Source organism: Lathyrus oleraceus, chromosome 2 (genome assembly GCF_024323335.1).
Source record: "Lathyrus oleraceus cultivar Zhongwan6 chromosome 2, CAAS_Psat_ZW6_1.0, whole genome shotgun sequence".
In the NCBI taxonomy this organism is placed as follows: domain Eukaryota; kingdom Viridiplantae; phylum Streptophyta; class Magnoliopsida; order Fabales; family Fabaceae; genus Lathyrus; species Lathyrus oleraceus.
The window spans coordinates 377,190,637-377,215,546 of NC_066580.1; the positions used below are offsets into that span (position 1 = coordinate 377,190,637).

At 33.4% G+C, this 24,910-nt stretch overlaps 1 protein-coding gene across 1 annotated transcript; it reads right to left on the minus strand.

Moving 5' to 3' along the window:
• Nucleotides 1-24,334: 24,334 nt before the first annotated feature.
• Nucleotides 24,335-24,910, minus strand: LOC127123338 (uncharacterized). The gene has a single exon (XM_051053565.1). It carries the CDS (start codon nt 24,908-24,910, stop codon nt 24,335-24,337), a length of 576 nt encoding a protein of 191 aa, XP_050909522.1.

Here is a 24,910-nt window from a genome sequence, read left to right on the forward strand (position 1 = left end):
TCTAGTGTGGCGTGATGAGGTGCAGGGGATGATTGACACATATACTGACTTCCATCTAATCCTTATTGTTCCTATATTAAGGACACTATATTGTCTTTCAAATAATTTTAGAGAGATTTTAATCGTTGGTAGTGGGAGTGATAATATGATCCTTAGTGTTTTCAAAAGGGGGTATACAAGGCTACCAAAGAGACATTATTCCATTTTATTGATCACGTAGTAACTTCTCTCGAGAAATTTCTTCCATCTTCTACCTTTGCTCCGAAAATTCTTTAGTGTTAAGGTTGATTCCTTGTCAAAGAAATTTCACTTGTTAGTTTAGTTTTGCGTGTTAGACTTCCTACTTGAAATCTTGGGTTTTAGTGTTTTAGGGTTTTTGGTGCTTCAAACTCGTTTGTGCTACTGGTTTCTCCTGCATTTTTCCTTTGACATCTTAGATTATAGCAATTATATCTGTTTCAACTAAGAAGAATGGTAAATATATTTTGTGGGTTTGGGTAAACTCATAGATATTTGGATGCGGCTTCCACTTTCTCTCGTGAAAACACTTTTTCTCAAGTTATGATTGATAGGGATCCATAAGAAGATTGTGGTGTTCTTCCGCCATATGAGAATCAAAAGGTGTGTGGCCAATATAGCGGGTGTGCAATTCCATTTCATGAGTGTCTGGTTTCCCTTCAATGAGTTTGAGATTAGTATCCTGAATCATTAGCTCATTACCCCCCGCAGTTCCATCATGTGAGTTGGGTGTTTGTCAAGGATTTTCAGCATTGGTGTGAATATAATAGTAGCAAGCCAACATTAATATTGTTCTTCCATCTCTTAAAAGTATAAAGTGGTTCCAAATCTGTGAATGGTTCAGCTTTATTCCCCTGAGGAAGAGTACTAAGTGTCATACCCCAAAATTTTCCCTACATTTTCATTTTGTCTAGCACATGGCTCATTTTATCTGCATGTTCATATTCCCTAATAATCCATCATAAGATATTCATTCACAATTGCATGCACATCATTAATTCAAAAGTTCTTGCTATTTATGAAACAAAGATTGTATTCTTGACAGTTGAATTTGCAAGTATCATGGGCTAGAGTTTTCTTCCATGGCATATATGGGGATCAAACCTTTGGGTTTGTATTACATTGACTTTGGTTGTTCATCCTAATCCCTGGTATGATCTTTGATCATGATTGGATTGCATCATGGAATGGTTGATTTTGAAGTGCATTGTTAAGTTGACTTTTGGTGATCATGTTCATATAAAGCCTTACTTAGTGATCACTATTGATTATTGTTTGATTCATGACATGGCATTCAAGGCAATACATTACAATTCACAATTCATACAAGATAAAGTTTCATTCAAAGAGAAAAGTTCAATTCAAATTCAAATTTTCAAATGCCAATTTGGAGGGAAAAGTTCCATTTTACTTAAGGCATGTGCAAATTGCATACATTGGAGAATCTTACATTCAAGCATCAAAATATTGCATTACAAAGTTCAAAATTGAGATTACACAAAGAAACCCCTATTTTTGATCAAAGTCAACTTTCTAATCCTAAACCTTATCTTATATTTTTCTTCATCCCCATCTTTGTAGTCTCCATTTTATTAATGATTCTTTGAAGTTGTCCAATCTCCTCCACATTCATGCCAAACTTAAGGAATTGCCAAAACCTTGATCCAATGCATCTAGGTCAGCCCTGCAAAAATCATAGCATGTAACATACAAGTTAGAATTCATACATCAAAGTCATAACCTAACATCTAAACACCTACGCGCACATGACAATGCAAACAATAACATAACATGGCATAACACATCATCACAAATTCAAGTCCTAACAAACAATGCTAACATCAGACATATATCATTTCCATAATCATGTACTAGACATGCCAACCATTCTATCATATTCCAAAGCAAATTTATCAAATCAATTCAACAACAACCATTGACTAGAAATTTCACTAATTGTTTTATCAAACTAACATCAACTCTTTCCATCTCATTCCTATTTAAATCAACATTTAACATTCAAATAAATTTCACATTAGTCAAGCATCTTATCCTAACTTATTTTCAATTCAGATTCTAACAGGAAAAATCAATAACTAACTGAATCTAATTACCCTAGATAACACATTTCATTGCTCTGACTTCAGAATTCAAGAAGACAATTCAAAAGAAACTGACTTGTCAAAACTTTATCATAACACTAGTTATTGACATCACTTATTCAATGTCACTAACAACAAAATCATTCATAAACCAATTCAAAAACATCATAATAAGTTCATTTTTCTAAGACTAAGCATCACAATTAGCTGACTTTTCATTCCATTTTAACTGCAACATAACAAATCCTTCTAACTGCAACATAAAAAATTTCATCAATTCATCCTAACATCACTTCACTATTTCTAACTGTGCTATTTTCTTTTAACAACAACACTAACACATCCATTCCATGCTACACATTTTGAAAAATCAAACTCACTTCAAAATTAGCAAATATTAACTATAATTCAAATCCATTCACATTACAGTAGTTAAATGAATTCAACAGCCATCACATAACCATCATTACACAAACTTGTTAACACAATTCAACATGATTGACTAATCTCACTTCACTAACATTTTTCTAATTAACCCTAACTAACTGTTTTTACTAATAATTGTAGTTCAAATCCATCTAATTAGCACACAACTAACTTACTAACCATTTTTCTAACTCGAATTGGTTTAGCTAATTCTAACAGTTCAAACTATGTTAACTTCATTGCAATGCAGCCACATGATAACTCTTAACTGGTTCATCAATTAACACTAATTATCAAAATTCAAAAAAACCTCTAAGTTCACTTAGCAAGTTAACTAACACCAAACCTTGACCTTATCTAAATTTCACTAACTTTAAAATCCAAAGTGTAGCGGGAAATTCATGATCATGAAGCTATTGACAAGCTAGAGATCAATTAACAAGAGTCGCCACCACGCTTTTATTGTTTCCAAGGGAAAAGGGAAAAAGTACGAACAAAGCCCAAAAGGTAAGAAGTTTTCAAATAAAAACTAATAAAAGTCAGAGATCACAAGTAAGGGGGTTGATTATAACAACCCAATTTTTTTTAGTATTTATTTCTTATGTTATTATTATTATATTTTATTTTATTTATTTGGAGTGTTAATTAATTAATTGGTTGTTAATTAGTATAATAATTGATTATATTAATTAACTTGGTGGGTATATTGTGTTAGTTTAATTTAATTGAACTAATTAGAGATATTTTAATATTAGGTCTTATTGGGCCTAATAATTAAATTAGAGGTATCATTCTTTAAGCCCAAATATAATACTAGAATAGTAAGAGGTGAGGAGAGTGAGAAGTAGGATTCATTTGGTCATTTGACGGCAACAGAGAAAGAAAAAAGGAAAAGTAAGGAGAAAAGGGGAAGAACAAGAGAGAAGTCCAGAAAATTGAAGAGGTAAGGGGAAGAATCCTTATTATTATGGGTTAGTATAATTGGGTTAATGGGTAGAAGCATGTTTAGGTTAAAATCCCTAATTTTGTATGATTGTTGAAATTGTTAGGTTTGATGAGTAATCTTTGAATTGTGATGAGTAATTTCGTTTTGGAAATCGATATATGGGTGAAATTGCGTGATAGATTGAGAAGCCGCTTAGTTATTAAATTCCATTACAGTAATTGTAACGTTCAGTAAAATTCAAAGTTTACACTGAGTAACCGGTTACCCCAAATGCGTTAACCGGTTACATGCTGAAAAATCTGCCCAGAATTGTATTCTGTTTTCAGAGTATCCGGATACCCAAAATACGTTAACCGGTTACTTAGTTCAAAATCTGCCCAGAATTGTATTCTATTTTCAGAGTATCCGGATACCCAAAATACGTTAACCGGTTACTTGCTGTGAAAAAGGGAAAATTGAGGATTTTAAATGTTGTAATCATTTTGAAATGAAATCTAATTGTGCGTATTTGATAATTAGTTTATATATGTGAATAGTGGATTGTGATGAATGTGTATATGTACCATTGGTGGATAATTCATAGAGTTGAATTATGGTGATATGTGGAATGTTAAGATGGTAGAGATGATCTTAATTGCATATGTTGTTGGTATTTGTACATTCATTCATGGCATGGTCGACTTCATGGTGGAAGCGGTGAAACTGTGGCTTCACATGGTAATAGACGTTGATCCTTAATTGGAAATAGGCGTAGCAGACGTTGATCCTTAATTGGAAATAGACGTAGTGGCTTTGATCTTGTCCGGATCGGAAGCGTGGCTTGGATTCTAGATATTGAATCAGAAAGCGGTGAAACGTTGGGTTCACATTGCGGTACCACATGCATAGAGTCACATGTCTTGCATTGAGTCACATTAGAGTTATGTGATAATTGAATGTATGCATTGATGTGATTGTGATGTGTGTATGAGATATGGTAATTGAATTTGGTGATGTTTGGATACATAACTTGGCAAAATATGTGATTAGGTGATAATTGTAGTTATGCGTATATTTGGGAATATAGTATTGGATTTTAATATGATACTCCTTGAGTTTTGATGGATGTTTGAAACATGTGAAATAAATATTGGTTAGTATTATTTACATGGTTATACGAAGTGTGATGAATTCCGTTAATTGTTGATTTAATCATTGTGTTTTATTATACTTCTTCATAATGATTTGAATTCTCACCCTTCTGTTTGAATGTTGCCTTTACATGGGCATCGTGCAGATATTCAAGAGTAGTATTGCTGAAGTAAGTGGACGGTAGCTCACTCGAGATTTAGCCGGAGAGTTTCCGTGTTTTAGCCTAGAGACTAGGTAATGAGTCAATGCTCTGGTCATGTAACACGGGGTAGATTAGTAGTATTGAACCCATGTCTTATTTGGATATGTATTATGTTATTACTTGTGAACATGTTTAGTTGCAATTGTTGTTTGAGAGGCCATAGTGCCAAATATTCTGGATATGGTTTTATTTTATCTTGAGGAGACTATGGAGAGATGATCATGGTATGGGACATGAATCATTTTATAAAATACATGAGTATTCATTATTTTCCGCTGCGAACGCATATTCTTGAATATTCATGATAATTGAAATGTGTTATTTTAAATGACTAGGTGTATTGTATATTGATGGTGAATGATGTTGGTTTTTGAAAGCTTTTAGTTTTTGAAAACGTCGATGTGACGTCCTTTTGTTTATATGCGTGTTTATTCACTCTGATTATATGTTAGGGATTTTGGGGTATAAAAAGGGGTGTTACATTGGTTACACAGAGGGAAGGTGTTAGCACCTAAAGTGTCCTAGGTACTCCTAGGGAGCCCTTTTTGTGTGCATATGTATTTTATACAAAGTGATGTTTACAAACAAATAGAATGAGGGGATGAGAAAAGAATTCATTAATTATATTTTTGCGTTTGACAAGACCTTCGGTCTTGTGCCTACGTACCAACATAAAAATGAGGGATCAAAACCTCGTAGTTCGTGATACAAATTTCAAAGTGAGTGTGTTGATTTTAACAAAATTTAAGTTTGAAAGGCACAAAGGCCTAAAATGGTTTGAATGAGTTAGTTCTTTTTGGCTTTTTGAAAGTTTTAAGTCAAGTATAATTAAGTTTATTTACAAGTTTGATTTAAGAAAATGAGTTTGAAAATGAAATGGCATAAGGCCAAAGTTTCTATCTTTTTGCAAAAGTGGTCAAAGTTTAGAACAAAAATAGTTCACACAAAGAAGATTTTGAAAATGGAGGGAGAGATTTTGAAATTAAAGAAATGGGAAGAAGATGAAGAGACTATCCTATATACAAAAATTAAAAGTTTAGAGTTGAAAAGATTTGACCAAATGGGTAGCAATCCAATAGACAAGTATGGCAATAGAAATCCAGAATTCCCTTGGACTTTAGAATTAAGCAACACACAAATGCATAATTATATTATCTTGAAGAGCAAGGCATCAAATAAAGATGGTCTCATCCAAGCTTATCCATTTCATGATCTTCTTCAAAATAGCCCATGTAACAAATGAATTCCCCAAGTCACGGGTTCAAATAACAACTTCAATATGATCAAAGTTGCAGATGAATTTTAGAGACATCTTCAAAGATGTATCAGATGAAGTTCAAATTGCAAGCACATGGTTCTTCAACAAGTTGGCATTGGCCAAGTCCATTAGCATAGGAATATTGTCTAAGTTCTAAGTCCATTTGACCAAGATCAAGCCAACAGTCCGCACAAAAGTTTTTTAGGGTTTTTTGTTGTTATTATGTACATTAATGGTCAAAGACCACACAAACAAGCAAAGTAACACAAGCAAAATATATCACACAATATGGTCCAAATGAACAAAGTGAAAATTACATTAACATAAACAATTAGAATGATATGTACAATGGAAAATGAAATAAAGTGCTAAAAGTAAATTGCATTAAAGTAAAGGCTTGAAGTTAAAAGTTAATAGTTAGTAGGTTAGAAGTTAGTTTTGTTTTGCTTTTCAAGACATTCTTTGGAGAACACTCAACCCACTTATCACAAGCATGGATCTTTGAACTAAAACATCTTCCAAAGGAAGGAAAAAAGGCCAAGTTTTCACACAATACCATGGAAGATGGGAGACTTACAATCTCACTAACTAGAATGCTTATGCCTTTTGTGTCACAAATTTAGCGCTATGTTAAGCAATCGTAATTGGACTTATGTAGAAGTCACAACTATTTGAGGTCGGGCAAAAGAATTTTTGGTGTTAATGCACGTTGGAGACATAGTATAATGGACTATGCTCATGAAACATACCACACACACAAAAAATGCAAAAGGTGTGGTTTAATCTCATCCATACTCATGTCAATTTTTCAATCAACTAGTATTAAGACTTTGAGATGTCATTGGTCAAATGGAAATGAATGAATGAAGAAGAGGAATGAGATGAAGTGGGAAGGGGATGAATGAGATCACAAATTGGGTCAAAGGAGGACTTTTACAAAATTAATATCTTTCATTCATTTTGGGAGATGGAATGTACATTCCATCAATCCCCTAAATCCAATGATATTAACTTGACAAAGTAAAATCAACCTTGACCAAGGCCCAACAACAATAAGCAAACTCAAACAAGTCAATACAAATGGTCAACAAAATTTAAATGGCATTTATTCAATTAAAAATAATAGAATAAAGAATTTTAATCAAATATGTTTTGTCCAATTCCTAAAATCTCATCAAAACACCAAAGAAATGGCCGTGGGATTTATCATAGGTCAAACAAGGTCAAAGGACCTTGGAGAGAAAATTTCATAATTTTTGGACATTTAAAAATATTTTTAAACAATTAAAAACAAATACAAAATCAATTAATTCATGAAAAGTATTAATAATGATCCAAAAAATAATTTTAATTCAGAATATGAAAGAGAAAATTATTTGAAATTTTTTGGTGAAAGTCCCATATTTTTTGGATCAATATTGAATTTAATATGAATTATTGAAGAAAATGCAATTAAAACAAAAATTCAGAAATTCTAAATTACGTGGACCAACAGATCTCCCTCATTAATTGAGGTGGCTGATCTGATGATCCAAAACGCACGTTCCACATGTACCTTAGTCAACTGCGTTGTACCAATGGTAATTAAAAGGGACGATCAAGATTAAAACGTGATACATGGTTCACAGCCTTGCCAAGTCATCGCCGGAGCCAGAGCTCCGGTCATCTTCTCCGGTGAACCTCATTGGACTGGTCAAGATGAACCATTACCAAAAAGGAAAACAAGGACATGATCTTGAAGAAAAAATGGCACTAAGCTCGAATCTGACCTCCATTCACTCCAATTCCAAATATATTGAGAGATATGTGGAATTGAAATTTGAGGTACATGAATTGAGTTGCTTCGATTTTACCTCAAAGCAACTCAATCTTCTTGCCTACATTGGTAGGATTTCAGACAACCAAAGAATCAATGGAATTGAGCAAGAATTTGAGAGAATCGAAGAGTTTAAAATTTCTGAAAATTACCTTCAATGGAGGTTTGAACTCGATGGATCTTGATATTGCTTTTGCTTGGACTCCCTCTACTTGCTTGCAGGAGAAGGATTAAGTGGTTTAGAAGCAATGGATTCCTGGAGAATTGAATTCCAAAACAGTGGAGATTCAAGCTCAAATTCAAAAGAATTTATCAAGCTTATCCTATGAGAAGTGAGGGTTTTCAATGGGGGATCAAAGTTGGCGCAATGGTGTGTGAATTTCTGAGCAATTGAAGCTCTATATATAGCTGAATCATGTGATATTTGCACACTCACTTTCACTTTCCAAATTTGGCAAATGTGATGTAATACTGCATGGGCACGCATAGACCCATGAAATGATGGCTTGAAGCCCATAATTGAAGATCAGATGCTTTGAAGTTAGCTTGGATTGCAAGGTAAATGCACATTGATGCTTGAAGATTGATCCATGCCAAATGATATCAGCCTGTTTAAGCCATGTGCAGCCTATGCATTTCGCATCCAAAATGAAAGAATTTGGGCTCTTTGGAAAGGTGAGATCAAGAGGAACAAGTTTGATGTTGAACACTTTTTTACTTGGAGCTTGGAACTTGAAGAAATTTGAGGTGGAAGTTTGGAAATTTTTGACATATCAAATTTTTTCTAAGTGTCAAGCCATATGTCTCAATATTCCACCTTAACTTTTTATAGGAGCTTCAAATCAGAAAAGTGTCTTCATCAAAGTTGTAGATCTCTCAAAGACTTTCAAAATAGTCACCAATTTCGTGTCATTTGGATTTGAAATGATAGAGTTATGAACTTTTGAAGTTTGGAAAAATCACTTGATCAATGGTATAGGTCAAAAGTGACCTATAATGTAGCCTCATATCACATGCTCAAAAAATTTGAATTAGCTCCCACTCCAAACATAAAAGTTGAAGTAGACACATTGAATTTAATTTTTCAACTTTGAAATATTTCATCTCATAAAAATTGAGCAAGTTATGGCCTTGGGAAGTTGACTTTCAAATTAGGGTTTAGACAAAATGACCTATAATGTTTCAACATAGAAAATGATTTTCCAAGCAAAACTAGATCTAGGTCTCAACATGAAAGTTGTTTGGAATGTCATTTAGAGTAGGTTTTCCCTTGGAATCATTCTCATATGGTGAATATTGTAGGAGATAGGGTCTAGGGAGACCCGATTTTGATCAGATGACTTCATCTGGCAAACCACCATCAACCAACTTGCTAATTTCCAATTCTCTTGACTTTCTTGACTCATGGTAGATCACATATGCATAAGATGATGATATTTGAAGTGTATATTTTATACAAAAAGTGCTTTTTTTTCTTCTTCTAAAGTATAAACATATATCATTTTTAGAGTATAAACATATATCATTTTTAGTGTATTCAATAATCGAGGTTCTCTGTTCTCTGTTTGGTCCATATTAGAGATTCTCAATATAATGAATTTAAAAGATTTTGATCTAAAGACAAACACCCTTTTGATTCTTATTTAATTAAAAATTCTTAGTTAAGTAAGATTTTGAGTCTCATTTTTTTAATCAATTCTTATCACATCTTTGAACTCATCGCAACAGAATATTGTTCTTAATTAGTAATCACCTAAGCTTCCATTATTTTGTAAGTTTAGTTTTGTGGTCCGTATTACATATCGTTTTATCTTTTCTTTTTGGCGAATTTTAATGGTAATAGGATTTGGCTTGGGTTGATTTAATTTCTTAGTTCATATAATATTTTATTTTTATCATTAAGAATTAAAATTCGTATTGTCTTAAAGCAAATAAATAAAATTCCTTTATATTAGATGGTTTCACAAGTTAATTTTGTTTTTTTACGTTTTTTTTTCAATATACTACGTTATGAAATATTTGCATCATCATTATACTTTCTTCCAACTCTGCTAAAAATGCTTATGTGACCGTTAATGCAAAGGTAGCAAGTCCAAATGTACCATTCTCAAAATTAGAATTATAAGTGTATTATCTAAATTTAGTTTTGAAATGAAATTGATCAATTACTCAATTTATGATGTTATTGATGATATTTTTGTCCATTAATTCAAAATTAAATTTGAAAAGAAAAAATGTGCATAAATATTTATATTGATGTCATAAACATTTTTAGATATGTTACTTTCATAACAAACGCCCATCGATTCCATAAGGAAATTGCGTTTAATTTTTACAATCAAAATGCAACAACATTAAAATGCATAAAACATCCTTTTACGACTATTGATCAAATATCAACCAATATAGAAGATTTAGAGAAATGAAAGTAGGAATATATATATATATATATATATATATATATATATATATATATAATATATATATATATATAATATATATATATATATATATTATATATATCTATATATAATATATATTATCTATATATATATATTTAATATAATATCTCTAAATTTAGGGATGTTTCCAAATCGGTTTGATTCGGTTTTCAGAAAATTTGATGTCTAAATTGATAAAAAAAAATATGGATTAGTTTGGATTGAATTTATATATATATTTTTTTGGATAAAATTCAAATCGAACCAACCAGAAAAATAACGAATTGGTTTGGGTTGTATTGATCAGATATATTAGAAACAAATGTGCAAAAATGTTTTGGAAAAATTCCTAATTTACATTGATTAATATTCTATAAGAATATAAAATTCTTAATTTATTTTCTCCGTATACTTGTGAATGTCACAAGTGGCATTTCAATTTTTTTCTTGTTGAAGTTTAATATCTTATTCTAATTTTCCAGATAATGATGATATAAATTATATAAATTAATGTGGTTGGTTTGGGTAGAATGACTCACGAGTAAATTTTTTAAAATTTGTTGTCCGAACCAATTAGCATCGGATTTCATTGCTTTGATTCAATTTTTGTCTGAACTAAAAAAAAGCTCGCCCAAACACCATGTTTTGGTTTGGATTCCGGTTTAGTTCAAATTTGTCGAACTTATGAACACCCCTACCTAAATTGTACAATGGGGACTATCACACTTATACCCTATCACCTACCCGCAACAAGCAGTTGGACCTAAGATACATTTGAAGTTTTTACATATGATGTTACACTCTATCTTAATATGAGCCATACTAAACAATCTTCTATTTAATGAATATCAAATCCCTATGAAGACTTCTTGCACGACGATCAAATCCTGACAACTAAGGAAGTAAACCTCTTCTTTAACACTAAGAAACATGTAATAAGTCCAAACAATGTTTGAACTTGTCACTAATTCTGGCTTGGTAAAAATATCAGTCGTATTCTTTATAGTATGAACATTTTGAAGTAATATATGTCTAGCTGCAAGTAACTATATGTTCTTGTGAAACGTTACATCAATATGATATGTCTTGGCATGATACATCTCATTATTTTTTAAATAAATGGCATTCTGAATATGACAATGCAACCAAACTCCACCTTGCTAAAAACTTAATTCTTTCACTAATCCTGTAAATCATAAGGCTTTTTTTTTTGCAATTTAGATGCTAGTGTGTACTCTGCAACAGTTGTCAACATGATCACTATGAATTGAATTGATGATTTTCAACAAAATAGGTTATCTTGATAAAGTAAATACATACCATGTTGTACACCTTCAATCATCCAAATCATCAATATAGTTTAAATCAACATATCATATAATTGAAGGATCACTCTCTCCATTACTAAACATGATATCATGACTTGTTGTACCCTTCAAGTACTTGGAAATCCACTTGACTGCTTCCTGTAGTGATATATTTGTAGGGAGACCTATTAAGGAAGAGGGGACTACTGATTGCTCTTAAGGGGTGACTTTGATCTACTTACCTCCTCAAGGGGTCGCCTTACGCTTTATGTTCGATACTCGCCCAGTCATAGGAAACATGGGAAAAGATGTTCCTCGAATAGAGGGAAGTAAGGGTTAACAGACTAATCCATGTCTCCCTAGGAAATAGGGATTCAACGACCCTTCATTGACTGAGTGAGTAGTTATCAGTCTCTAGGAAAACATAGGCCTAAGATCCTCTATAAATACATTTCCCATGTAGTAAAAGGGACAAATCATTATACCCATAATATAACACATAAAACATGTAGCCTTTCACCTCATATGAGTTGGCCCTCTATTACCACCGTAAACATCACCAAATAGGGTCTCTCATCATCGTAAGCAAGCCCTGACCATCCTTAACTACAAAGGCCTCTGATTATCCGCTACTCGTGTAGGGATACCACACACTCCTGTAGTTTTTGAAAAGCACAATGGTACTCACCGTGGGGACTCAGTAAAACTAACTTGGGTCACACCTTCTTAATCATCATCCCTTCCATCTTCCCTCTAAGATGGCCAACAAAACTCTTCAATCTATGTTCAACACCTTTGGTTAAGCTTTTACAGGCATAGGAAGCTCTAACTCCTATTGGACGAAATACATTAGACAAGTGTTGACCGCGAATGTGATACCTTATGGGTTCTCGAATGGAGAATCTAGAATAAACATCGCCTTTTCTCGTAGTGATGTTTTGGAAATACTTTATCATGATAATGACCCCACGATCATCAATGTACAACACGGAAACTGGGATATTGAGTGAGTTCTGATAGATCATGGGAGCTTAGCTGACTTTCTGTTTTGAGATGCTTTCCAGAAAATTCAGCTCGATCCTAATAACATCAAAGTGTTCCTAGGTTCGGTAATATGACTATCAGATGTACAAGTTTAGGTGATGGTCCATGTAACCTTAAAGAAAATCTTTGGAGATGGAGAAGATGCCAAGGAAGTTGAAGTCAACTACCTTATAGTAGACACCCTGTTGCCCTATAAAATCACCTTAGGCCAACCTACCATCAATGAACTAGGGGAAATCATTTCTACCCAATACCCGGTCATGAAATTCCCTCTACCTTGCGGGCGAGTGGGAACATTTCGAGGGGACTAGAAAAGCACCCAAGAGTGTTATTATAGTAGCCTGGAGATGGAAATGGAATATCTCTCCCTTATGGGTGCCCGTTACCCCGAGGCGCCAGATGCAAAGATAGTTTATTGGGACCCTAGACTTGGGCGTGGACAACGAGAAACTCACACGCTCATAGGACTTGAATAAAGTTAGTATAAGCCCTTCATCCCATAAGGTGACAAAAATAGGCACCTTGATTGATAAGGAATAAGACGGAGAACTAGTTGACTAACTCATTAGAAATGTCGATTTGTTCGCCTGAGCCTCCTCAAGCATGCCAGGGATAGACACCAGAGTGATGTGTCATCTCCTCACTGTCAATCTTTCTGCCAAACCAGTGGCATAGAGGAAGAGGAAAATTGGTGAGGAGAAAAGATTCGCCATTAAAAATGAACTAGGTAGTTATTTAACACTGGGTTCATCATATAAACAAAGTATCTAAAATGGTTGGCTAACATGTTACTGGTGAGGAAAGCGGCGAACAAGTGGTGCATGTGTGTGGAATTCACCGACCTTAAATCCTCTTCTCCTAAGGACCCATATTCTCTGCTGGATATTAACATAGTGATTAATGGGTCCTCAGGCTAACGCATGTTACGCTTCATGTATGTCTACTCCTGGTACAACCAGATTCGAATGGATCCCATAGGCGCTCCCAAGATGGCTTTCATGTCAAATCATGGCAACTACTACTACAATGTCATGCCCTTCAACCTCAAGAACAATGAAGCCACCTGCCAGTAACTCATGGACGTCGTGTTCTCCCATCAGATAGGATAAAACCTGGAGGTCTATGTATATGACTTGATAGTAAAAATTGTCGAAGGGCGTAGCCACATTGCATATTTGAGGATGTCATGCAATCTGTTAGAAAATACAACATGCACTTGAATCAGGCTAAGTGGTTTTCAGGGTCCAAGATGGGAAGTTCCTTGGGTCCATGCTATCAAAGAGAGGTATAGAAGCCAATCTGAATAACTTTCAGGAAGTCCTCGACATGAGGAGCCCCACCAATGTCAAGGAAGTCCAACTATTTACAGGTAGCCTTGTCTCCATATTCCGTTTCCTCTCGTGTGTAAGCGATAAGGCTTTCCTCTTCTTTGCCACCCTGAAGAATAAAGAAATATTCGAGTGGACCATAGAATTCGATGAAGCTTTATCAAATATAAAAACCTTTCTCATATCTCCTCTCATTCTCACTCGTCTTATAGAAGGGTTATCGCTGCTCTTATATCTCTCTATTACAATTCAGGAGATGAACCTAGTGCTCGTCTAATAGGAAGATAAGGTAGAAAGTCGTGTGTATTTCATGAGAAAAGTGTTCAAAGAAGCTGAGTCACGTTACGAAAAGATTGAAAATCTAGTTCTGACTGTCTTGTCAGAGCGAGAAAGTTGCTGCCCTATTTTTCAGGGTCACAGAATCCTCATGAAAACCAATTATCATGTTCAACAGGTTCTAGAGAAGCCAGATCTGGTGGAAAGAATGGTATAATGGGAAATGGAATTCTTAGAATATTATATGTAGTATGTCTCGAGAGGAAGTATCAAATCCCAGGATCTGAAAAATTTTGTGGCAGAATTCAGCTCGCTTGGAGACAAAGAGATGCCCCCATAATGGACACTCTCAGTCAATGGTGCTCTGAGTGTCAAGGGGAACAATGCATGAAAAATATTATAATGATCAGGTGACATACTAATCGAGAAAGTATTGAAGTTTAATTCAACCATTAAAAATCAGGCGGAGTATGAAGCTCTCATTATTAGCATAATTGTCGCTAAGAAATGGGAGCCTCCATATTGAAAGCCAAAAGCGACGCCCAATTAGTCGCCAACCAAGTAGTTGGATAATATCAAGCCAAAAAACTCTAGTAAGTAAAATATCTATATAATGTACGAAGTCTATTGACACACTTTACCTCTTTTGAAGTAGAACATGTTCCCGTTGAGGAGAAATTTCGAGCAGACATCTTGTCCAAGATCTCTAGTTCAAAAATAGCGGGGTTCAGTCAGAAAGTAATCCAGGTGACTCTCTCCTCCCCTAGCATTGAGGCGAGTGAGGTTAAATGTAAGTAGATAGTGCAACTTAAGAGGGGGTGAATTATATTTCAAGACTTTTTCGATTATTTTAGAGATGTTCTTATTTTTCCGAAAATATGTTGATAAACTTATGAAATAAAGTGCAGAATTTAAATGAAAAAAATAAAGAACACAATAATGTATAATAGCACCAACTAAGGTTACATCTAGTCCCCTCACACCCAGTGAGATATTTTTATTATTGCTAGATTTTTGTTCAAGTCTCACACCAATACTTCTCTTATAATCTTCTAACAACAACAAAGAAGCACGTTACTTCCTTGATTTCACAAAAATACCAACAACTATGGTGGAATTTGAATCACCCCTATTCAAAGGACCTTTTTAAATAATCACAAACATTATGATGATTATCACATTAACCATAAAGTACATCACTTTCTGTTTACAACACTTAGAAAGTACACCACCTTTTTAAAAAACAATTCACCACACACTTAGTGATTATATATAAGTCTTGAAAAAATATGAATATTAAGTTGTTCTTGAATCAATTCCAATATAGAAAATTGATCTTCTCTTTAAATGTACAATTCAAATATAATAACCTTAAAAAGCTTAGAAACGTTTTGCAATGATATGACAATTTATGCAGAAAAATTTCAAGATATTGGATAGAGAAAAACTCTTAAAACAGATTTGAATTGATTGTTTAAATTGAGTGAAAAAGGTAATTTGAAATCTGAATTTCCCTTCCTTTAAATGCATTGCAAGATGTCTCTTGAATGATGATAATTCTTGGAAAAATGTTCATGATCAATAGCAATGGTTTGGAAAAGGATTCATGAACATTTGGAATGAAAATGTTTCTACTGGTTCATATTTTCCCAAAAAATCACAGGTGTAACCAGTTACACAATTATACAAAACACATACACTGTGCCTAACATTCAAAAAATTGAACTAGAATTAGATGTCAATCGGTTACACTAATATGAAAATCGCTTACACTAGGGAAAATCTTGAACTTTTCCTATTAAAAAGTAGTATTTTGAATGAGCATGCAATAAGAATGATTGGGAAGTCTTTAGATAATATGAGATGAAGTTTCTTGAGCTTTTAAAGACTATATAAACATAAGAATTGCAATTTAAAGTACCTTGACCAATCATCCAATCTTTTGATTTTCAAAATTATTTGGATGTCAAATCCTGTAAGATTTTTGAGGTAGTTGCGTTTTTTTATTCGGATTGAGACCCGTTTGTTTTGTCTTTTTTTAAAAATGATTTTTATAGTGTTATATATTTTAGTGTAAAAAAAATTTACAAAGAAATTTTTCATAAAAGTTTCAAATAAAAATTTGGTTTGAATAGTTATTCTTAAAATGTTATTTTAAGTATTTCATCATTTTATCGAAACTTTTTTTGGATATCAAATTTTTAAAAAATCACTTAATTTTGAAGTTATTTCAAATAACTGTTGCATAAAAATCATTTTTAAGATATAACTTTTTGAAAAAATTGTGATTTTGACTATGTTTTGAACTTCAATAACGTGTATTTATGTTATAGAATGAACAATTCAATTTTTTAATTTATAAAAAACAAATTTAAAAAAACTGTTAATATTTTAAAAAATATTTTTGTAAAATCCATTTTCAAAAATATAAAGAAAAAATTCATTTTTTTAAAGTTAAAACAAACTCAATAATAATACAGTCATTTCGCAATAATACAATCATTTTGTTTACAAAAGAAATTCAATGGTTGAGTTAATCAATTTTAATATAATAATAAATTATAATGTAGAAAAGTTTTAGTATTCAAATTTTAGCCACTATTATTAATAGAACTTTAGCACTTCTAAATGCAACTTTTATTAAATTACATTTTGTTGTTGTTGTTTTTATAATAAAATGTGGAGAGAATATATAATTAAGAATGTCAAAAGTGCGTCATAACATTCGGTGTCATTGCTTTACCACAATTGTTTTGAGTGTATATTTTATACAAAAAGTGCTTTTTTTTGTTCTTCTAGAGTGTAAACATATATCATTTTTAGTGTATTCAATAATCGAGGTTCTCTGTTCTCTGTTTGCTGCTTGGTCCATATTAGAGATTCTCAATATAATGAATTTAAAAGATTTTGATCTAAAGACAAACACCCTTTTGATTCTGATTTAATTAAAAGTTCTTAATTAACTAAGATTTTGAGCCTCATTTTTTTGATCAATTCTTATCACAACTTTGAACTCATCGCAACAGAATATTCTTCTTAATTAGTAATCACCTAAGCCTCCATTATTTTGTAAGTTTGGTTTTGTGGTCCGTATTGCATATCGTTTTATCTTTGCTTTTTGGCGAATTTTAATGATAATAGTATTTGGCTTGGGTTGATTTAATTTCTTAGTTCATATAATATTTTATTTTTATCATTAAGAATTAAAATTCGTATTGTCTTAAAGCAAATAAATAAAAATCCGTTATATCAGATGGTTTCACAAGTTAATTTTTTGTAACGATTTTTTCAATATACTACGTTATGAAATATTTGCATCATAATTATACTTTCTTCCAACTCTGCTAAAAATGCTTATGTGACCGTTAATGCAGATGTAGCAAGTCCAAATGTACCATTCTCAAAATTATAAACTATAAGTGTATTATCTAAACTTAGTTTTGAAATGAAGTTGATCAATTATTCAATTTATGATGTTATTGATGATATTTTTGTCTATTAAATTAAAATTAAATTTGAAAAGAAAAAAATGTGCATAAATAGTTATATTGATGTCATAAACATTTTTAGATATATTACTTTCATAATAAACGCCCATCGATTCCTCATTTAATTTTTACCATCAAAATGCAACAACATTAAAATGCGTAAAACATCTTTTTACAACTATGGATAGTATATTAACCAATATAGAAGATTAAATGAGACGGAAGTAAGGTTACATTGTTATAAAAAAAAAAATAATATTATAATTTAGTTTAATATAATACCTCTAAATTTAGAAATGTTTATGAGTCGGTTTGGTTCGATTTTAAGAATATTTGAAGATCAAACCAATAAAAAATATATGAATTGGTTTGTATTGAATTTATATATTTTTTCAATAAAACCCAAATTGAACCAAACAAAAAAATAACGGGTTGGTTTGAGTTGGATTGATTAGATATATTTGAAACAAACGTGCAAAAATGTTTTGAAAAATACCTAATTTACATTGACTAATTTTCTATAATAATATAAAATTCTTAATTCTTTTTCTCCGTATACCTATGAATGTCACAAGTGGTATTTCAAATTTTTTTCTTGGTGAAGTTGAATATCTTATATTGATTTTCATGATGATATAAATTATATAAATTAATATGGTTGATAGACAAACTCACAGATAGAATTTTAAAAATCCCTTGCTTAAACCAATTAACAACGTGTTTCATTGGTTTGGTTCGATTTTTATCTTAACTAAAAAAAAGCTCGACTCAAACACCATACTTTGGTTTGGATTCCGGTTTAGTTCATACTTGCCCGAACTTATAAACACCCCTACCTAAATTGTACAGTGAGGACTATCACACTAATACCATATCACCTACCCGCAACAATTTGTTGGGCCTAAGATACATTTGAAGTTTTTACATATGGTGTTACATTCTATCTTAAGATGATTCATACTAAATAATCTTCCATTTGTGGAATATCAAACCCCTATGCAGACTTCTGGCATGACGATCAAATCCTGACAACTGAGGAAGTAAACCTCTTGCTTAACACTAAGAAACATGTAATAAGTTCAAGCAATGTTTGAACTTGTCATTGATCCTGGCTTGGTCAAAATATCAGTCACATTCTCTATAATATGAACATTTTGAAGTAATATATATCTAGATGCAAGTAACTCTCTGATCTTGTGAAACCTCACATCAATATGATATGTACTCGCATGATACATCTCATTATTTTCTAATAAATGGCATTCTGAATATCACAATGCAATCGAACTCCATATTGCTTAACACTTAACTCTTTCACTAATCTTGTAAGCCATAAGGCTTTTTTGGCAACCTTAGTTGCTAGTGTGTACTCTGCAACAGTTGTCAACACGGTCACTATGAATTGAATTGATGATTTCCAACAAAACATGTTATCTTGATAAAGTAAATACATACCATGTTGTACACATTTAATCATCCAAATCATCAATATAATTTAAATCAACATATCATATAATTGAAGGATTACCCTCTCCACTACTAAACATTATATCATGACTTGTTGTACCCTTCAAGTACTTGGAAATCCACTTGACTGATTCCTGTAGTGATATATTTGTAGGGAGAGTTATTAAGGGAGGGGGACTACTGATTGCCTTTAAAGGGTAACGATCTACTTCCCTCTTTAATGGGCCACCTTACGCTTGATGTTCGATACTTGCACAGTCATAGGAAACATGGGAAAAGACGTTCCTCCGTTCGAAGGAAGTAAGCCTTAACATACTAACCCACGTCTCCCTAGGAAATAGGGATTCAACGACCCTTCATTGACTGAGTGGGTAGTTATCAGGCTCTAGGAAACCTAGGCCCAAGATCCTCTATAAATACCTTACCCCCGTAGTAAAAGGGACAAATCATTATACCCACAATATAACATATAAAACATAGAGCCTTTCACCTCATATGAGTTGGCCCTCTCTTACCACCGTAAACATCATCAAACAGGGTCTCTCACCAATGTGAGAAAGCCCTAACTATCCTTAACTACAAAGACTTTTGAGTATCCACTACTCGTGTAGGAATACCACACACTCCTGTAGTTTTTGAAAAGTACAATCGTGAAACTAAGAGACTTAGCTTCATGCGACTAAAGTCAAACCTAAGAGACTTAGCTTAAAGTCTTATTTGAAGGCTTGGTAGAAGTCCCGTCCGAGAGGTCTAAATGCCTCGCCTGACACTTATAATCTCATCAATCTTGATCTACATGTAATCTTTGATAAAGGACTAAGAGTCTCATCGAACAGACTTATCCAAACTCCCTGCCTGAAGAACTTGGAGTTTCCTTAGGCAAGATCCAACATAAAGTCTCGCATAAGGGGCACGAATAAAGTCTAGTCTAAGAGACTTAGCTTAAAGTCTTGTCTAAGAGATTGATATAAGTACATCATTAAAGGTCTAAACGCCTCCCATGAGGGACTTTTCATCTCATCAATTAGACTTAACATGTAATCCTTCCTAATGAAATAAGAGTCCTACCAATTAGGTTTATCTCAAATGCCCCGCCTAAGGGGCTTGAAGACTCTCCAATTAAAGACCAATGAAGATTAACGGTTTGATCAAAGTTACGCTCAAGAAGTTTTACAACCCGCTTAAGAAACTTGGCTCAACCATAACAGACATCCTTAGTTCCATGTGTCTAAAACACTTCACTTTTTTTTAATCAAAATCCCTCATGCTTGTGGGACTATGTAGGGATATGTTTGCAGGGAGACCTATCAAGGGAAGGTAACTACTAATTTACCTTAAGGGGAGACTTAGATCTACTGCCCTCCGTAAGGGGCTTCCTTGCACAAGATGTTCCATACTAGTCCAGTCATGGAAAATTTGAGAAAAGGCTTTCCTCGATTAGAGGGAAGTCAGGGTCAATAGACTGACCGACTTCTCTCTAGCAAATATGGATTCAAGACCCTACATCGACTAAGTGGACGGTTATTAGTCCCTAGGAAATCCTACGCCTAGGAGCCTCTATATATACCTTTCCCCTCAGGGTAAAGAGGACAAATTATTATACCCATAATATAACACATAAAACAAAGAGCCTATCACCTCATGTGAGTTGAGCCTCTCTTACCACCATAAACATCACCAATCAGGGTCTCTCACCACCATGAACAAGCCATAACCACCATTAACTTCAAAAGCCTATGAATATCCTCTACTCGCATATGGATACCACACACTTCTATACTTTTTGATAGCCACACTTCCCAACGACATTTTCCCGATTTAGACATAAACTTAAAAACTTAACTTACAACTTGTACCAAATTTGGTCTAGTGTAAACCATAACATACTTTAAACAACAAACAACACATTCATAAGGATCCTTTGACATACACTGAGCTTCCACATCTGTCTTTGGACTCTAATCCAATGAGAGCATAAAGGGGTTCCCCAAGGGAGTGTTCATAACTTTTTAATTATTCATGTCAAATGTGTCTAGCACCTTTTCAACAGAGCTTTTTCAAGATAGCCATAATTTTCTAGCACTCTTATCTCTGTGAATTTCCATACTAATAATCTTTTTAGTGACACCTAAGTCATTCATGCCAAAATTATTTTCCAACATGTTTTACAATTCATTTACATCATGTAAAGGATTAGAAATAACTAACATATCATCAACATATAGTAGTAGGAAAATAAAATATACATCATCAAGACTCCTAAACTAAATGCAATAGTGTAAGTATAATGTGCAACTTAAGAGTGCGTGGGGTGAAATAGGTTTTATGAATTTTTCTTGTTATTTTGCATATGTTCTTATTATTTTATTTTTCCGGAATAAAGTGTATGGACTTAGAACAATAATGCAGAAAAATAAAACTGCAAAGAAGTAAAAGAGATACAAGAAATTATACTTATCAACCAATGGTACATATAGTCCCTTCACACCTCGTGAAATATTTCACTATGTTAGATCTTTGTACAACCTCAACCAAAAACTCTCTAACAATCTTTTAGCACAACACACCAAACCTATGGTGTACTTTGTTTCTCCCAAATTCAAAGGACTTTTTCATATCAAACACCAAATACCTTGGTGAACTTAGAATCACCCCGAATCAAAGAATTTTTTTACAAAAAATAGAAAGAAAACTGCTTCCTATTTGCAAACACATGTAGAAAGTACACACACTTTCTTTATAGACAATGTCATCACACACTTGGTGAATAATTTACAACAGATATATAAGTTGAGTATAATTTTTTTTGCATGATTTCCAATATTCTGAAAATTTAATCTCCTCTTTCCATTGAACAATTTAAGAATATATACACATTAAATGTTCAATGGTTTATGAAAAAATTTCTCTGATGTATGAAAATTATGCAGTAAAAGTTTTTAAGTCATTATGTATGAACACTTGAAAAACATATGACTTGTTTGAAAATTATAATGAAAGAAGTTTTATAGGTTCTTGTAAAATTACGATAAAATCTGGATTAAATAAGCATCGGGATGCCTATATGAAATGATGCAATGTTAAGGAAAATATTCATGAACAATTTCATTGAACAAACATCATAATGATTCATATTTTTCATAATAGTTCAGGAAGCAATCGATTGCACTAAGAGATCAATCGATTATTCCAATTGCAACATTTAAAAAATATGAAAAATTATAAAGCATCAATTGATTACTTGAATCCCACAATTGATTACTTCATAGAATCAATCAATTGTCACATGAATGAAAATCCAATTTTAAAAGTCAGTAGCTACAAGTAATCGATTCCAGCTTAGAGTCAATCGATCACACACCCTTAAGAAAATTGATTCTAGCCTTTTAAATGACGTGTCTTGAATGTGAATCATGCATGAATATTTAAGAAACATAGAATGATTGAGATGAAAATATTGTGTGCACTTAAACTTATATACATATGAATTTTCATTGTACCTTAATTTCATGAATTAATCCTTTGAATTCCAAAGCTTATGCAATTTTGATACTTGATTCTGATATTTTTCTTCATTGATATTTCTTCTATGATAAGATTTTGTCTTCATCAAAACTAAGCTAAGATAGATGATGAACATCGTCTTCACAATCTCCCTCTTGATTATAATAGATGATGACAAAATGTATTGATGGGAATTTTTTTCTTGACACTTGATTGCTCCACCAAAAACCACTACTCAACATTCTCATACCAGTGACTCTGGTCATGAGACTGACTCGAGAGAAGAAAATGAGGCCCAAGGTAACCCAGTCCCTATGGATGAGGATGAACCCGCTAAGGATGAGGAAACCCCCGGAGCTGGTCTACATACAACAGAAGAAATGAATGAGCCTCAGGGCGAAGGATGGGGCGTCGAAGACATGGTGGTAGAAGAAGCGGCTGAAGGAAATCTGGCGACTAACCCTGATAACATCGAGGGCCAAACAGAAGGAAGAGCCAATGCAGGTGAAGAACATGCTCGAACTCAAACCCCTGCAATGGCTGACAATCCGACAAATGGTGTTTCGTCAAGTAGCATTGTTGTTCTTTCTACAGAAAAGTTGGCTATCTTGAAGCGAAGTCAACCACTGGAGTATTTAAAGGCGATGCTAAATTGTAGGGAGAGTTCTTCTGATCAAAGTCATAACACTTCAGTGTCAGAAGATCAACTTTCGAGCACCCCTGCGGGCGAAATCCTTTCTAAAATCAAGGACAAAGTCTTTAAGGGTGACTTATTTCTGTTGCTGCTGGCTGATCCTTCTGCCCCTTTAACTCTGAAAGTTCTTCTTAGCCAGGTTGAATTTCTAGAAGCCTCCCCTGAAGTGGCGAACATTATTCTAGAGATAGGGACCATGATCGACCAAGTTGTTGCGGATCACAAGTTGCTACCTCACCTTATGGGGGAAATAGAGAAAAAAATTGGTTCTGAGGTTGCAGCTTGGGATGCTGCTACCGAATATACCAATAAGGCAATGGAGTTAGAACAGACCAAGAAAAAGAATAAAGAGAAGGTGGATGCTCTTGATCTCAACATCGCTTCCTAGAGACAACATATATCAGAACTGCAGGCCAAAATCTCTGATGCTGAAAAGGGCAAGTAACAACTATTGGAATTTGATGACGCTTCGATGGCTCAGAATCTATCACTTGGCATGGAGTTTGTCGAAAAAGCTCGACATCTTGAATCGGACGTCAAACTTCTGCGCTCAAAAAGATCTTATTGTGAAAAACGGCTGGAGCTCCTCAAAGTCAAGTATCTTCAGATTAATGCCAATCTTCCCTTTTAATGTTATTCTTATTTTTCTGATGATGTAACAAATTTTTTCCTTGTAATGAGTATTAGTCTTCTGGCCTTATGACTTTATTATTACTATTTTGGCACTTTGACCATTTTAGATTTTGCTTTATTTACGCGATTACTCGTCTCTTATTTTTACTTCTTGGATTGTCGGTTTGTATTTTTTCAAATATTTCTCGTTTACTCTTAGAATCCTTATATCTTCGCTAAGCTCTTCGATCTCATAGGAACCATTAGAAAAGATCTACAGAATTTGGAAAGGACCTTCCCAATTTGGCGGCCACTTCCCCAAGGCTCTATCTTTTCGATCCATTGGAAGGATCACTTTCCAGACCAAATCTTCAGGCGTAAAACTTTTAACTTTCACTTTCTTATTATAAGAGACTTCTATCCTTTTCTTTTGTTGCCTTAGTAATTCTAAGGCACTTAACCTTTCCTCGTCCAAATCGACCAATTCATCCAACATCATGCTCCAATATGATTCCGTTGTGAGTTCATGTTGTCTCTGAATCCTTAGGGATTGTAGGTGGATTTCTACTGGCAAGACAACATCATGGCCAAAAGTTAGGCGAAAGGGGGTCGACTTGGTAGCCTCTTTAGGAAACGTACGACATGCCCATAAAATTTGGTCTAGAGTCTTGTAACAATTCTTAGGCTTCTTCCCTACATGTTTTTTAATCAAATCAATGATCACCTTATTGGCAGCTTCGACTTGTCCATTGGCCTGAGCATAATAGGGTGTTGACGCTAACAATTTGAAATCTATTTCCATGGCGAATTCCTGCATTTTCCGACCAGTAAATACTGATCCTTGATCCAT

Bases quoted from the DNA above. Each gene is read 5' to 3' on its own strand.
- LOC127123338 (XM_051053565.1), bottom strand. From the start codon at position 24,910: ATGGATCAAGGATCAGTATTTACTGGTCGGAAAATGCAGGAATTCGCC.